The 17001-nt window shown below is 31.3% G+C and overlaps 1 protein-coding gene across 1 annotated transcript; it reads left to right on the forward strand.

Moving 5' to 3' along the window:
* Window positions 1-1672: 1672 nt before the first annotated feature.
* Window positions 1673-16338, forward strand: LOC106464486 (enoyl-CoA hydratase, mitochondrial-like). The gene is made up of 8 exons (XM_013924629.2): window positions 1673-1884; window positions 6539-6736; window positions 7275-7402; window positions 9276-9375; window positions 10817-10921; window positions 12872-12991; window positions 14314-14381; window positions 16099-16338. The coding sequence occupies exons 1-8, from the start codon at window positions 1776-1778 to the stop codon at window positions 16162-16164; spliced, it is 894 nt and encodes a 297-aa protein (XP_013780083.1). The 5' UTR covers window positions 1673-1775; the 3' UTR covers window positions 16165-16338.
* The last annotated feature ends 663 nt before the right edge of the window (window positions 16339-17001 follow it).

Consider the following 17001-nt stretch of genomic DNA (forward strand, 5'->3'; position numbering starts at 1 on the left):
CTGTCTTTGCAATCATCACATCAGCATCATATTTTGCATGATGGATACAACACCCTACTTGTCTAAAATATTTTCTAAGCATTAATATGATTCTTTGATTATCTAGTTTGTTGGAAAGAAATTCTTCCTTTTTTTTTCAATTTTAGAGCCATGTTGCCATCAAAATTTTCATCCTGTTCTCCATATCGAGACCTACAGAGACGTGTAGCACCTACCCATTGTTGAGCCATCAAGATAGCTATGAAGACTAGTGTGCATTTTCCATATTTAGCTAGCACATAGTTCATATATTACTGGCAGATCGTATAATAAGTCATTCAAGAAATTCTATGAGTTAATGCACTCTATCAAGTACATGTAGTAAGCACTTCATCTGACAGTTCACTCGGTTCATCTTTCAAATGAGACCAGAATACATTCACAAGGAAACTCTTCATTTTTTCAACTGTGTTTTATTTTTCATCATTTTTCTTCTACATATTTCATAACTTTTATAAAAGCATCTATCTTCTCCCCTCCCCCCCTGCAGCTAAGAACTGCAGTGATATGTCTTTACCAGTTCTAATGTTGATGCCACATTGATGATGATACATAACATTTGCAGCCTGTTAATCTTGAGCGAATTGAAGTCTACTGGTAACCATTGCACTCCATTTACCATTTTTATTTTTACAAGTGTCTTGTTTCCACGAATATAACTGTTCTGATAGAATAAATTCCAATATCTTTTCTGTCCGATCTTTTCTCTCTCTCTCTTTTTTTTGCAGCACTTTTGTTTCTACATGTAACGTCATTGCTGTTTTTCTGCAAAATATACAGCGCTGACGAAAGTCCAAGTTTGATTTTCCATACCTTATAGTTGTCGGCATGTTTCACTTGCTACATTTTTGTTTTCTTATTTTCAAGTTGAATATATTTTTTGTTGATCCAGTTACGTAGACATAAGTGTGCGCTCTCTGTCCTTCACTTGGCTGAACATTGTTCTTCCTCCTTATTCTGGCATTATATATTCCAACTCTACCCTTCTTGCCTAAAGGCACTATATATTCATTTTTAAGCATTGTTTTTTCGTTTGCACAGCACATGTATATCCTTGGTATCTGAATGTACAGTGTTTGAAGACATTTCATATTAAGATTAGGTTCCTCGGTATCTTAAAAGCTTAGGCACAGTACTGGGGCCAGGATCAACATCCGTATCTGAAAAAGTATTAATAGAAATGTAATTCGGATTTTAGAATGTTTGTTTGTTTGTTTGAAGTTAAGCATAAAGCTACACAATGGGCTATCTGTGCTCTGCCCACCACGGGTATCGAAACCTGGTTTCTAGCGTTGTAAGTCCGCAGACATACCGCTATGGCACTGGGGGGGGGGAGAAAGACTTTGTAAGTAAATGTCTCAAGGAACATTAACATGATTGTGTTATAATTACATCAGAAAAATGTCTAATCATATCAACAACTAGGTTAGGTTAGCATATGCAATGGGCTATAAATATAACTATGTAAATTTCTTCTAGCTTTCCAGGTTTATTTTAGCAAGCTGTTGATATATGAACGTTACTAAAATGCATTGTGAAAAAAAACAAACTTTTGATGTTTTAACCTTTGACCTGTATTTGACCGTAATTCTCTTCTACTAGATTACTATATATTATATTTAACTTGTATGGTTATCATGCTACTAAACGCAGACATGCGTATACGGCTTTGCGAATTTGGATTCAAGGTCAATCTGAAGTTTTAGAGGAGGTAGGAGCCGGCATCAATACGAAAAATGACTTCCTTGGCAAAATTAAGCATAACGTTTTGTCGAAATGTAGCTTTTGGTACAATTTCAAGAAGGAGTGGAACATTACTGAATAACATTCGTCTATCATCAGCTGGTAAGAATACCTAAACGGTAACCATACAAGTAGTTGTAACATTAACAGTAACGTCGTAACATAATAGTAATATAAAGTTCAGTCTGTTGAACGAAGTCCAATACACTAGTATATTAATATGGGAAGTAAAATGTCAATTTCTTTAATTTCTTTTTGAAATAAGTGCTGAAATCAGAATTAAGAGAATATTTTCCAACATTTGGGATGTTGACATTTAAATAATGATTGTAAGCATGGTTCCAGAAAATGTTTTCTTGTTTTACTAGCATATAGATTTTTGACAAAATAAAGATTTGTAAGTTTAATGTTAGAGCACCATGGTAGATACTCAATATGGTTTTCAAAGCGACACTCAGCAACAGATTAATTAATTAATGAGTTGGAATCTCGGGAAATTGGTGGTAAGGTTAAGAAATGGATGAAAAAAATTATTTCATGGTAGGAATCAAATAGTATGTTAATGAATGATAATTTCTTTTCAATTTATCAAAGAAGATGAGTGATATTTGTTGAGGTCAGCATTACAATATTTGTTATTTATTCTTAACAATTTGGATAACATCTTCCAGATTTGCTGATGATACCAAGATTCCAGGAAGAGATTTTTCTATTACAAATACTTCTCTTATTCAACAGAATCAACCTTAATAATATTATGACTGAGCCAGAACATGTTGAATGAGCATACTGAAGAGTATTAAGTTTTTGAAGTATGGTAATCTGAAAAAGACTTGTTTAAAGCTTAAGATGTTTTGGTATTGTGAAAGAAAGGTTTACTTATTTTATTGATTATTAAAATTCTTAAGCCTTCAGTGTTTAGCTATGAGAAAACAAGCATACAAGACTTCTGGATTCTGTTTATAACAATTTTGAATGTAAGAATAAGAAGGTTACTGTGATCCTGTATAGAACTGAGTTGGGATTTCATTTAAGTTCCATGTGCAAATTTAGTGAATGGGATAGTATGCTATAGTTGTACCAACATGATCCTTATTGTCCTTAAATTTTATATGATGTTTATTTTGGGGGGAAATCCTCAGTTCCCTTCTTAAACTTGTTAAATGCTGGACTCTACTACTGCCAATGGCAACTCATTCTATAAACAAATTACTCTGTCAGACAGACAATGCTGTCTTAACTGGAGTCTAGCCTATCTTTTTCCAAGTTTTAAACTTGTGTCCTTTCAATCAATTATCCTCAGTATACAACACAAAGAAATTAAAAGCCTTTATCCTATCAACCTCCTGGATGATTTTATAAACTCAATAAGATTACCTCTTACCCTTTTTTTGAGAAAAATTAAGTTAATATATCTAAATTTATCCTTTTATAATAACCCTTCAATCCTTGGACTCATCCTAGTACTTCTTCACTGAATTATTTCTGATAACTCAATATTCTGTCTTAGATAAGGAGACTGAAACTGTAAAAAATATTCCTAGTAAAGCCTAACTAATGATAATTACATCTTTTGACCTGTAATCAACAAGTCTGTAAATACAGCCTAAATTCCAGTTAGCTTTACTACTATCAACAGAATGCTGCTTCCATGGCTTGAGTGACGTATCCACCACAATGCCAAGACCATTTTCTTCGGGCATTCTATTTTGTAGGTTCTCACCAATGTAAAATATGATTCACATGTTGATAAGCCAAACACATTACCATGCACTTATTATAGCTAGATGCTATTTATTAGGTGTGTGTCCAGTTGATCCAAGTTATTCCGTAGTACTTCCTCATCCTCAGTACATCTAGAAATACCCAAGAGTTTAAAATCATTAATTAACATTACTAATTATGACATTAACTATATCATTAATATTTTTAATTTTGTCATTATCAGAGTATGTGTAATTGGCATACCGTCTGACAATTTATGTTTAGAAGCTTAATTTCTATGCAGCCAGAGTAGGTACAAGCTATGAGGAGAGACTTGAGAGTTTTGGACGTATTTTCTTTGCAGAAAAATCCCTGCTGGGGTACCTTATTTAAGAGTTCTTAGTTATTGGGGAGTGGTGGATAGGTGTAGTTTTTCTTTCACTTGTTTATTGTGTCTTGGAATGAAAATATTAGAAATACATTTCAGAAAGGTAAAGTAATACACTTGAGCATGTTGAGTTATGGTAACTTGGAAGTCCAGTTACTATTTTTATGGATCATACTGTATCATTAGTTTATGAAATTATTTTCATGAGTCATGACATTAATTGATTAAACCAAACAACTTTGAATTAATTGAAAATAATAATAAGAAATAATATTGGTGGTATTTAAATTACTTAGAATAATCATTAACACTAATTTTGATTCGTTATTTTTGTGACATCTTAATGTTCATAGGTAATTGAGTTAATCACCCAACTCTAGCTGCAAGTAACCTTAATGTTTCTGTGATTCAAAAGTACTTTTCCTGAACAGTTGTAAGATATAAAACAACCACATTATTCCTGCACTAAGATACAGGAAATATAAGTTTATTATTCACAACATAGGTCATACAAATTTCAGAAATTAATAAACTAATGCCTGCTCTTTACTTCTTCTAACTAGGTATCTCAAACATAGAAATATTCAAAGAAAAAAAAAACAGCATCATTGTCAAATCACACAGTATAATAATGAATTAGACAGAAAAAATGAACCAGAAGAAGAAGAAAAAACATAATTTGTAATATTACATAAAATAATAATTAGCAATATGAAACAGTTCTCAAAAGTAATGTCAAATCTCAAATAATAATCTAGTGAGTATAAGCATTAATTTTGTTGCTTTAAATAAGCAAGAAATAATTTGTACATATCACTCAGTCTAACTGCTCTTACCAGTATCACTAACTTTTAGTGTAGTTATCACTTATTTCTTTGCCAGACCATGTGACTAACGATTTGACATTTGTGTTACATAATCAAACATGAACTTAGTATCCATTTGTCAATGCTAGAGGAACCTTGTTTCAGTTTGTTAATATAGAAATGAATCACTTAATTTTTAATATTATACACTAGGAGGCAGATGAACTAGTATTTATAAGGCACTTAAAAATATAGCTAAACTAAAGTATATAAGGAAAAAATTACATAAATAATAAGCAAAACCATAATTAAAAATAATATGGAAATTGCTACCTCGCATGTGTCATAGCTTCTGTCATTTTCTTCATATGAAAATGAGTCACCAAGCTGATACTAGCAACTGAAGTACACTGTAGAGTAATTACCATATAGTCACATACATACCCCCCACCCCTAGTATACACTGCACCTGAGGAAAAAAGTGCTCTAAGAAACTTTTAAGCATGTATTACCTGCACTTGTGTATACCCCACATGTCAGCAACACAGACAAGTTTTGGAAGACAAGAAAAATTAAAGAATCCTTTTACATTACGGTAACACAATAAAACCTTCACTAAACATAGATTCTGGATTAGAGGTGAGTAACCTGTGGCTACCATTGGTTGAATCTACAGGAAGTCTTTCCACCAATCAGAAATGGGGATAAACCATCCAGTCAGAACAAGCCCTTCACAATCCACCAGAATACTATAAAGACTAACAACACCATACACACACTGATCTGAAGATGAAAGGCAAGAGACTTTCAAAACGTCGTCCTCTATACTTGTGATTGCTAAAAGACTTGTTTACCGGCCAGTTGATGAATTATTCCACATGTTGAAGAAGGATAAGAACAATATAAATAAATATTTGGAATAGAAAATTGGTGATATCAATATTTGGAATAGAAAATTGGTGATATCAATATTAAAAACAGAAAAAATACTGTATTACCCACACATATAATACGGGGTAAATATACCCTGTATTTAGCATTTTTGCAAACTAATTTAACATGTACCCTGTGGGTTATTTGTGTGAAAATATGGTTCCGTATTTTTCGATGTACAAGACACACTTTTTTAACCCAAAATTTGATGTAAAAATCTGCTTGCGTCCTATACACTGAAGGTATGAATAATATATATATATATATGTATATATACGATATACACAAACCATGTGTAAATATATTTAAATAGGCATGCATAGTTTAATTCAATTGAATATGTTATTTATAACAATAATAGTTTTTTTTCTTTTAAAAACATAACTATTTATAATGCTCCCTAAATAATAAAAAATAAATTACAGTGAAAGCAATGAAGATTTTGAACCAAACTAAATAACAGTAAACCTTTTTTTGATTTATGACATTTTTTTATTTTGATGTTTTGAGCTCTTTTGTGTTTAGAACAATATATACTAATTTTTAAAGTATCAAATTGAATTTTTGTTCAATAAAAATCCTTCAAATGCAACTATAGTTTTTTTTCCTCCAAAACTTTGTTTTCAAAATAAGGGTGCGTCTTATATTCTGAAAAATATGGTAGTTACGTTTTTGCATTATTAGATAAGTTTAATGTACTAGGCTAGTTGCAATATTGGAAAAAAAGAACTCTAGTTAGTGGTATTTTGCTGTTATGAAACAAACAATGCATTGTTATCACCAAATAAAGGCATTTCTGAAGACAATTGTTAATAAATGTGATAATCTTTCCACTAAAGTTTCAGTACACTAGACAGTCTATGATAAATGTACGAGATGTATATTTAAATGTACGAGATGTAACCATGAATTATCAATTTTATAGGTCCAAACCTTCAGTATATAACTGTGGAGAAGAAAGGTGAACAACAGAATATTGGACTGATTACGCTGAATAGACCTAAGGCTCTCAATGCTTTGTGTAATGCTCTCATGAAAGAGGTTTCCGAAACCATGGATGATTTGGAAGCTGATGATAGCATTGGAGCCATCATTCTCACCGGCAGTGGGAAGGCATTTGCTGGTAAGTGCTTTGAAGTTGAGAAAATCACTAATACATTCCCTTCTAATTTCAAGTTGTTGTTATCATTTACATTGGAAGTATTTTTAACTAGTTACTTGCAATAAATTAGGCAAATTTCTCATTTACATGTATCTTAACTTGAAGCATGGTCAGTTCAGTAGAAATATTTTTTTAAGCATTCTGAAATAAACATTGGAGTGTTTAATGAGGAAATTCTGACACTAATACAATTTAGAATAAATATTCTTGCTTATGTATATGAAAAGAAGACTAAAGCAGAACTTGGTTTAATCTTGTATTTAAAACTCATATTTTTTTTTGTTGTAACAGCAATTAACATACCTTCTATAAATTTACATTTTAAAGTACAAATTTGACTTCTGTGCAGCCGAAGTAGAATCAAGTGGATCAGTGATGTAAAATATTATATACATCAGTATCTTGAAATGACTCTTCTTATCGTTGGTGAGGCTTAGAAATTCATTATACTGTTATGATTGCTGTTGAATACCTAATTCAACTTATTCCATATATCCAGCTGGTGCTGATATCAAGGAGATGAAAGACCAGAATTTTGCACATGTCTTTCGATCAAATTTCCTTGCCCACTGGGACAGAATTGCCTATGCTTGCAAACCAGTTATTGCTGCTGTCAATGGTTATGCTGTAAGTGGCTTCTTTACTACAAAGTTTACATGTCAGTTTATTGTATGAAATTTAGATGTCTGTACTATATCTCTTAAAGACAAATTTTTTTTTTTTATTTATATAGTTAACCATACAAAACCAAGAACATGGCAGGGTAAAATACGAAAAGTTACTTTGCAGAGATACGTGAACCAACTACTAGTTTCATTCAAACATAATTTTTTTTAAGTTTTAATCTCCTATAACTATTTTGATGTCAAGTTGGAAGAAACTACTGCACTTGGTATAAAGTGATCTAAATTTTATTTGAAAAATTGCTTAATACACCATAAAAAGTTGTTTGTTTAAGTATAAAAATATAATTTGAAACAGAGTATTTTGAGAAGCATATATTCAAGGAAGTATATCTGACACTAAAAACCTTGAGACATGATAAATATATTAACTCTGAGACATGTTATATGTAAACCATTTATTGTTGAGGCATACTGGTTAAATTGAACTACAGTAGCAGGAACAATATCTAAAGTTCAGGAAACCCTGATCAAGTCATAAAGAAATTCTTATAAGGTGATCCCATGTTCTTAATATTAGGTTTAATAGAACTCGCTTAAAGAAACTAGAATGTAAGTGATAAAACATAAAAAAACTGAAACTTATTCATTTACTTGTATGTATGTGTGATAAGTTAAAATTCACTTTCCAAGATGATAAATAGTGCTTAGTTTTTGCCTGAAATAAATATATTATTCACAGTTCAGAAGTTAACAGAAAGATCCTGAATTATCTAGACCTATTAACAAGATGGACTTTAGAATTTCATGGTGATCTTTGGAACAGATAAAATTTGAGGACTTGAGCTAAAGTTCAGATTGTGTGTTTCTTTTTTCTTATTTTGGAGTTCATGAACCACATGTAGTTATTTATTATTAAAAATCTCTCATAATGCTCTATTTAGTGCAATATTTCTCAACCTTTTTGATACCAGGGACTGGCTTGCTGCCTCCTTTAACTGTCTGGATCACTAAAATGCAAATACATTTAAAAGCCATTACAATTTTCATATGAATATTCTGGCACAGACTGGCAATGTGGTTGTGACGGACCAGCACTGGTCCGTAGACTAGTGGTTGAGAAACACTGGTTTAATAGTTTTGTTCAGGTATCATTAATTTTTAGAAATATTATTTTGTCTTACCATACACAAAAATGTTGCATTTACTTGGCCAGCATATGAATGATTAATATGTAATTAAGTAACATGACTTGGAGACAGCACAGCCACTCTTGAGAAAGGTAAAGATTTAAACACACCTTTTATTCTTCAAAAAGTCCCTGATTATTGTCTTAAACACTTTGTAAGATGCCAGCCTCCACTTATTACATAAGTCAATCACACTGTTAGAAAAATAAAACTGGCTTAAGTGGAGCTTAGCCTGTTCCTTTTCCAGACTTTAATACTTGTGTCCTGGCTCCTATTGTCTTCAGAATGTAGCACAAAGAAATTGGAGGTTGTTATTCTATCAGACCCCAACATAATCTTGCAGATTTCAACAAGTTCACCCCTTACCCTTTTCTCGATAGAAAATAAGGTACAAGATCTTAACCTAACCCTTTAAGGTAACCCTTCCAATCTTGAAATCATTCCCATGAATCCTTTCCAGTAAGTCAGTATTCTTTCTTAGATAAGGAGACCAAGTCCATATGCAGTATTCCAAGTATGGCCTAAATAGTAATTTATATAGATAGATAATTACCTCGTTTGACTTTTATTCTTTGTGTTTAAAAATACACCCTAAAACTTTATTTGCTTTACTTCAGACAATCACACAAACACGCATGTATTTATTGAAGTACATTTACATATAATATTTTGTTTTTTCTTATTCAGCTTGGAGGAGGATGTGAATTGGCTATGATGTGCGATATCATTTATGCCAGCGAAACAGCCAAGTTTGGCCAACCTGAGATAATCCTTGGAACAATTCCAGGTATTTTATTTTCTGTTTTTCTTTTTTTAATTTCTTTATGAAGTAATGAAACGTTTTAGTTTTCTTCATCACAGTTTAATCATTGGCCATGCATGGAATATTTCAGTCTGGACACCTGAGATTTGTAATAAAAATAAATTCAAGATATATATCTAATCATGAAAAATTGTTTATAATATGATCATGGGACTAAACTAAATTGTTCATTAATATGGAAATGAGAAACCACCTTTGTCATTGCTGGTTTTTGTCTTCAAAAAAAGTGACAAGTTGACAGTTCAGTAGTTGCTAGAAAATCTTTTGTTCATAACTAGCAATTTTAACTTGTTATTATTGTTGGTTTTAACATGTTTCAAGTATTGTTTAGTAATGACAAAAGAACAATTAATGGAAAAAGATATTGTGTAAACAGGTTCAGATTATCTTTTTAGCTTACAATAATATCTAGGTGTTAACTTTTTTTATATTCTTTTGGCTTTATTTTAGATATCATAAAGCAGGGAAATGTTTTATAAATAATATAAATTATATGGTTATTATATTTTAGCATTTTTAGAAATTATTCAAATAGAAATGTCAGATTAATTTCAATAAATTGCATTGTTAAATCACAAATAAGTTTTCAAACCATAAATAAGCATTTGTATTCAGAACTGTGCATTGACTGTAACCATACTGACAAATAACCTATGTTATTTACAAGCTAGATGGAAACCGACTTCATGCCTTGATCAGTGTATTTACTGTATATGTTTTAAATAGTTCTTTGGGGTGATTCTATAAAAAAAAAACTGTTTATACAATGGTAATCAGAAGTTTGTTAACTTGTTGTTTATACCAGGATGTTTGTACAATTTAAGTTAAAGGTTTGGTTGTAAGATTGTAATTCTTCTCTTAAATATTAATCAACTTCATCTATTTGAGAATGGTGTTTCAATACGCAAGTCTTTAGTGAGTCCTGTGCTAACAGATCAAAATATTGTTCTCAGATGAGCTCTAAACAGGAAACGAAACTCTTCAAAATCTATCAGCTTTATTTGTGTGTTTGACTACTGATATAGCAGTAAATGAATGAAGTAGAACTATGATAGGCTTCAGTTCTTAGACCAACCAATAGAATGATTGTGCTATCCAGACTTCTTTTTTTTTTTTGGTTCACAAAAAAAAGTTTTTTGTTTGTTTTTTTTACTACTGAACACCCATAAATTTACATGGGCTGACCTACCAACTGTTGTCCTCTGACCACTGCTTAGAATGACTTAACACATAAGTTTCTTATTTTTACCATTTAAACACAGAAGTTCAATAATAAATTACTGGAAAAAAAAGATATTTTGAAGTCCCCATAACTTTAAAATCTGTTTTTATACATACAAGTTGTTATTTCTGAAGGACGAGGTTTAAAACTCCTGGTTTGTTAATCACATTTGGCATCTTCCAGGGGCTGGTGGCACTCAGAGGCTCACACGGATTGTTGGAAAATCTAAAGCAATGGAGATGGTGCTGACAGGAATGCAGATTACTGCTGAGGAAGCAGAGAAATGGGGTGTGTAAATAAAAAAAAAAAATTTGTACTGAAATAGAATAAGCTATTTAAATATTCATTATTAAGTAAATAATATGATGTTATTTAATTTAATGCACATTAGCTTGAATACCTTCTGCAAATAAATGATTTAATTGTTATATATCTGTTTGTCCACTGCACTGTGATAAAGTGATATTTTCATATTGTATAGTATTAAAATCTTGACACACAAGAGTCCTGTGCTAACAGATCAAAATATTGTTCTCAGATGAGCTCTAAACAGGAAATGAAACTCTTCAAAATCTATCAGTGTGTATTTGACCACACCCAAGGTCTCATAGGTTAATTTACTCTAATCCTTTCTAAAATAATTTCAATTTGAGGCTAGGTTCATAGAGATTCATAGGTTCATGGAATGTATTAATATGATGACTTGCTTATTTATAAGAATACAAAATAATCTGGAAAATGATATTCTCCTGTATGTACTAGTAAGAAAAAAAAAAAAGTGACAAACTTGAAAAATATCATGTTTATTTTCAGTTCGTTGTTTATTAGTAGAGAATACTTGCTAACCAGTGGAACTGTAATATCTGACATTATGATAAACTGTTAATCAAAACGGTCAAATAATCTGGTGTGCTTTCAGAAGATGGGCCTTTATTTTTAGCCGCAGGTCATAAAATGACTCTGAGTTTCACGAGTACGAACTTTTAGTTCAAAGCTCTGTCATCTCCTGATCAATTTGAGATCTAATTACAGGTCTGGACTCAGGAGGTCAAACCCTTTTGATTGTTGTATTTGACCACACCCAAGGTCTCATAGGTTAATTTACTCTAATCCTGTCTAAAATAATTTCAATTTGAGGCTAGGTTCATAGAGATCCTGATGAGTAATAAACTTTAATTGGGTATATGCGTGTCACACACATGGTATTGCTGCTGCACAAAAATATAACTAGTAAAAAGGGAAGAAGAAAAAATTTCTTGTAAATTAATTTACTCCAATCTTGCATAAAAGAATCTCAAGTGCTGTGGTTATTGAAAATTTTCCCTCATTCAGGGATAGAGGGCTACTTTTTTGTTGTGTTACAGGTACTGACACACGTTTTTCAGTGAGTTGAATTGAATATTAACATCCGGGTTATTTGTATTATTTCCATCCTAATTGGGCTGTGCATTTACAGTATTTTTTTAACAGTTCTCTAAGGGTATTCTAAAAAAAGACGAAAAAGCTATTTATAGCATCTGAGAACAATATTTACTATATATATATAGCTTCATTAGGTTGAAAATGATGCAAATATATAAACAAAGACTAGACTTTGATTGGTTCTTTTTTTTTAATTTAACAATAATTAACAATCATGATCTCTATATATTAAAATGTCCAGTATGGACAGGTGGTTAGGGTACTTGACTTGCAACCTGAGGGTCACAGGTAAGAATTCCTGTCCCACCAGACATGCTCACCCTTTCAACCATAAGGGCATTATAATGTGACGATCAATCCCACTATTCGTTGGTAAAAGAGTAGCCCAAGAGTTGGTGGTGATGACTAGCTGCCTTCCCTCTAGTCTTACACTACTAAATTAGGGACAGCTAGCACAGATAGCTCTCGTGTAGCTTTATACAAAATTTAAAACTATATTAATTATGTAATCCCCTCTTGTTTCTGTTAGGAACTTGATGTCAAAGGAAATGATACAAAACAGTAATAATAGATAATTAAATAAGTTAAAAATAAATAGATAAATACGAATAACATGTATTAGTAAGATGTTGCTGATCAATTGCCTCCCTGTGGTCAGTGTTTTGAAATTATGGATGACACCACACTATCGACTGCTGCGACAAGAGTCCATAATTGTGTTGAGGGTGAAGAATCTGTGCTTTGACTGGTGCTAGAAACTTCTCTAGCACGTAACTATTAATATATATATATGCATTGTTTTTTCTTGTGTTTCAGGACTAGTTAGCAAAGTGATTCCTCCTGACCAACTTCTCCCAGAAGCTATTAAACTTGGAGAAAAAATAGCATCTTTATCCAAACTGAGCGTCGCTATGGCTAAAGAAGCTGTTGGTCATGGTATGTGAAGTCATATGTACTTTATTTTGAGAACTGTCTATGAATTTACCTTCTATTGAAACCTGATATTATGTGCATCTCTAAGTGTTTGCTTCTCCAGATAAAAGTATTGTATAAATTTCGCTTCTCTCACATAGGGGAAGGTAATGGGGGGGGGGCATTAGCTCCTACCCCTCCTCCTAAGGTCTATACTTAGTGGGACAGGTGAATTGAATATCAATACTTTTAAGGCTACCATAAGCTACATGTCAGCATTTTAATGATTGCTCCATTTGAAGTACTTAAACACCAATTTTTCTGGTGGTCAAACCTCCTGGTCTCTTATAGAATTATCATATTTGGGTAAACTCCCATATGGTAACTTTTGCTTCCTTCATCTCTGTTTTTAATTTTATCCTTTTATTTTGAATTAGTTTTCTATATCTGATCTATAGAGATGGGAATGCAAAGGCATGTTTATGATAGTATGTCATGTGTATGTTAAAAAAAAAAGAATTATAGCAAGAAAGAGAGAGAGAAAATCAATATGTAAGTTTAAGAATAATAATCATGTAATTAGTTGAAAGGAGAAAATTAAATCTTTTCATTAATAAACTCTGTAGAAGGGTTACAAAGTTTTATTTGGGGGGTATTGATTATATTATATCTTCTCTTGTTTATCAGTCCTTATAGTCTGAGAACAATATGAGTTACAAAGTTTTATTTGGGGGGTATTGATTATATTATATCTTCTCTTGTTTATCAGTCCTTATAGTCTGAGAATAATATGGGTAACAAAGTTTTATTTGGGGGTATTGATTATATTATATCTTCTTTTGTTGTTTTTCAATCCTTATAGTCTAAGAACAATATATTGTTTACCATTGAGTATAAGTAATGAGCATCACATTAGTTTGTTTTTCTTCTGTTTATGTAGTGCATTAATTTTATAAAATTATCTCTTCATCATTTAAAAATACTTCCCATATTTGGAAAAAATGTACAAACATCTATTTAAAATTGAAACCACCATTTTTATAAAACAAATGTGAGTTTTTTTAACACCCAGTCTGTGAGTTGATAAGACCAAATTCAGAGGATTGGGTGAGCTATAGAGGGGTGTCACTGTTTCTGGTATTCAACTTAAAACCAAAACAATGTACTCCAATAAATAGTGTTCTCTACTGCTTGGGGTTAAGTTATAATGTATTTCCTTCTACAGACTGGGTGTTAAGAAATGAACCTAGTTCCCAATTTAGTTGGTAAATATAACTACTTTTTATTGTAACGGAGATTTAAGGCTTGTTTAATTTGTTCTTATTGTTAACTTGTTACTTTCACAGCATATGAAACTACACTGCAAGAGGGTCTGAAGATCGAAAAAAGAATGTTTCATTCTACATTTGCTACGGTACTTGTATATTTTTCTGTCATCAAGAATTTTTAATAGATTTAATTAATCCCTCTTCAATACAAACACACACACACACACTATTCAGTAGAGAAGTTTCTTTTTATAGAATTACTTTGTGGATAATAAATGATCTGATATTATTGGCTTATCTGCATATGGCTTAATTATAATGTAAATACATTGTATATCTGTAGATAAGGCTTCAAAAACTCTGAATGTGTTAGAGTATTGTACTTGTCATAAATTTGAAGTGTCTCAGTGTTATCATGTTGAAGAAACTTGTAGCATTAAATATATGTCCATTTATGGGGCTAAGTTTGTGGAAATACTGTATAAATTTTTGTGGATTGGCTGATTTATTATTTAGCTTTCTTTTTATACTTGTTTAGACCAAACGTATTTTAATACACTTAAAGTTACCTAATGTCTTTAGGTTTCTATGGTATTTCGACTTTAGAGTGTGACCATAATGATTTTTTAATGCTAACGAAATAAGAAACTATTCTGATTACCTTTTTAAAGTATGTAGCGCGTGTTTAATTGATATGAAGGTGGTCGATATAAACTACGTTTATTGTGCTGTATTAAACAGAAAAGGTTTAAGATTAATTAGGTTACCAATTTTTTAGGGAAGATAATTATATCTGCCCATGTTTCAATGACTTTTATTAATTCAGCTTCCAGATCAAAGGTAAAGCTGATTAAGTATGTTCTCAGACTGTTTGTGGGTATAAGTTTGGGTGCATAATGTGTGTATTGTTAATTTATCTGATCTCATTGCAAGCATGAACTTTCTTGATCCATGAATCAAACTTATAAAGAATTATTAGATAATCTGAAAATACATCTCACCATTAGTAAAACATTAAAAGATTTTAAAAACTGTTTATTTCTTTACAATTTCAGATTGTATATAACTGCTAGCATGTCAAACGGTAGCATTCACTTTTGGCTAGAACATCTTGTTGCATCTGTCAGTAACTGATTTCAAACATATTGTTTTGAAGTTAATTAGCACATAGTTAGGCCAGTCATTTGGTTTTTGTTATCAGTTTTCTGTACTTCATAATTAATGGTATCATTGCACAATATGGGCTAGTATGTTTTTGTTATTTCAGTAGCACGATATTGTACAGAAGGTTGTTCGTGATCTATTGTAGCAACTTGTAAATCTAGTAACCTTTGCCCCTGGCCAATCACTCCCTTGGTAACTAAGTAGGTTAAAAGGTTTGACCCTCTTGTTACAATACAGTTGAAATGCATAATTTGCAAGTGTAGATGGCACCAGGCATCAAAAATTAACTTTTTGAAGGTTTATATTACAGGACTTTCTTATTCCAACTAAATCTCAAAAGCAGTTGTGTTACCTGAACAATCCAAAATTTTTTATGTTATTGACATTGTCTTACTATCATTTATACCTTATTCCATTGAATCTGACCACTATCCAGATTTTGTTTAAACCATGACAAAAGTTTCAAAATTTGTAATAATTAGTCTAATGTTAAATATTTGTTGTTATTTCTGTGTAGTAATCTACATAACTTTAATGATTTTGAAATTTAGTGCAGATTTTTTACATTTAATTTTTGTGTGTTTCAGTGTGTGGAAAGTTTGTAAAGAAATTGCAAACATAACTTATGTTTTATTTTGTTAAGGAAAATGGAATTCTTGTGCGATAACGAAAAGAAATGTTTTTTTTTACTGATTTCAGGATGACAGGAGGGAAGGTATGACAGCTTTTGTTGACAAGAGGGCACCAAAATTTACCGACAGTTAATGATGATGATTATCAAACACTGTTAAACAGTCAGCCTTATGAAAAGGACTTGTTGAATGACAGCCAAGTTATGCATTTTATGTTAAAGATGAATGTAAACTAATCTGTCTTAATTCGGTACAAATTATTAGTTAAAAAAGTAAAATAAAGTTTTTGGTAATATTTTTATAGCTATTTTGGTGACAAAGCTGCTAGAGACTCATTTTTTGTTTGTGTCCCACATGATGGGTAACAAAGATTAAAAACTGAAAGTAGTTTAAAAAAACATTACACATAAACTTTTTAAACATTTTAAATTGAATATTTTTTTTTACCCACCACTTTCAAGAAGAGGATTAACTTTACCTTAATTGCTGGATTCTCCTTTTTTTATAGAAAAACTGTTTATTTACTTCTTATGGGAAAAAAACTATACTGTATCACTTATTACCCCTGTATACATGCTGCACACACACACACACAGATGTTTATGTAATATGTCTAATCACGTTAGATGATTAAACATGTTATGAGGATCATATATAATAATCTAAAAACATTCGAACATCATCAATTTTGGTGAGAAAGTTTGCCAAGAAAAACAACTATATCTGCCTTACTTTACTATTTCTACCCCTGTTATTAAAAAATAAATAAATAGATGGACAGATAGTTGTAGTAATTCACAAGTGAAAATTAAATTAAATAGAATTGTAAAACGTTTGTTAAGGCCTAGTGTGAAAAATTATTGCTGTTGACTATATAAACAAGGTATAGAGGGTATACAAAGTTATCTTTCAATTGAAAATGTATCTTATATAAGAAGACTTATTCATAATCCTCTATTGCATGCATTAT

This window comes from Limulus polyphemus, unplaced genomic scaffold (assembly GCF_000517525.1).
Source record: "Limulus polyphemus unplaced genomic scaffold, Limulus_polyphemus-2.1.2 Scaffold1665, whole genome shotgun sequence".
NCBI lineage: Eukaryota > Metazoa > Arthropoda > Merostomata > Xiphosura > Limulidae > Limulus > Limulus polyphemus.

Excerpts from the sequence above, each read along its gene's own strand:
- LOC106464486 (XM_013924629.2), top strand. The coding sequence starts at position 1,776 with ATGACTTCCTTGGCAAAATTAAGCATAACGTTTTGTCGAAATGTAGCT. Across the intron at positions 6,737-7,274 it reads CAGTGGGAAGGCATTTGCTG|CTGGTGCTGATATCAAGGAG; the intron begins GTAAGTGCTTTG and ends CCATATATCCAG. Across the intron at positions 7,403-9,275 it reads CTGCTGTCAATGGTTATGCT|CTTGGAGGAGGATGTGAATT; the intron begins GTAAGTGGCTTC and ends TTTCTTATTCAG.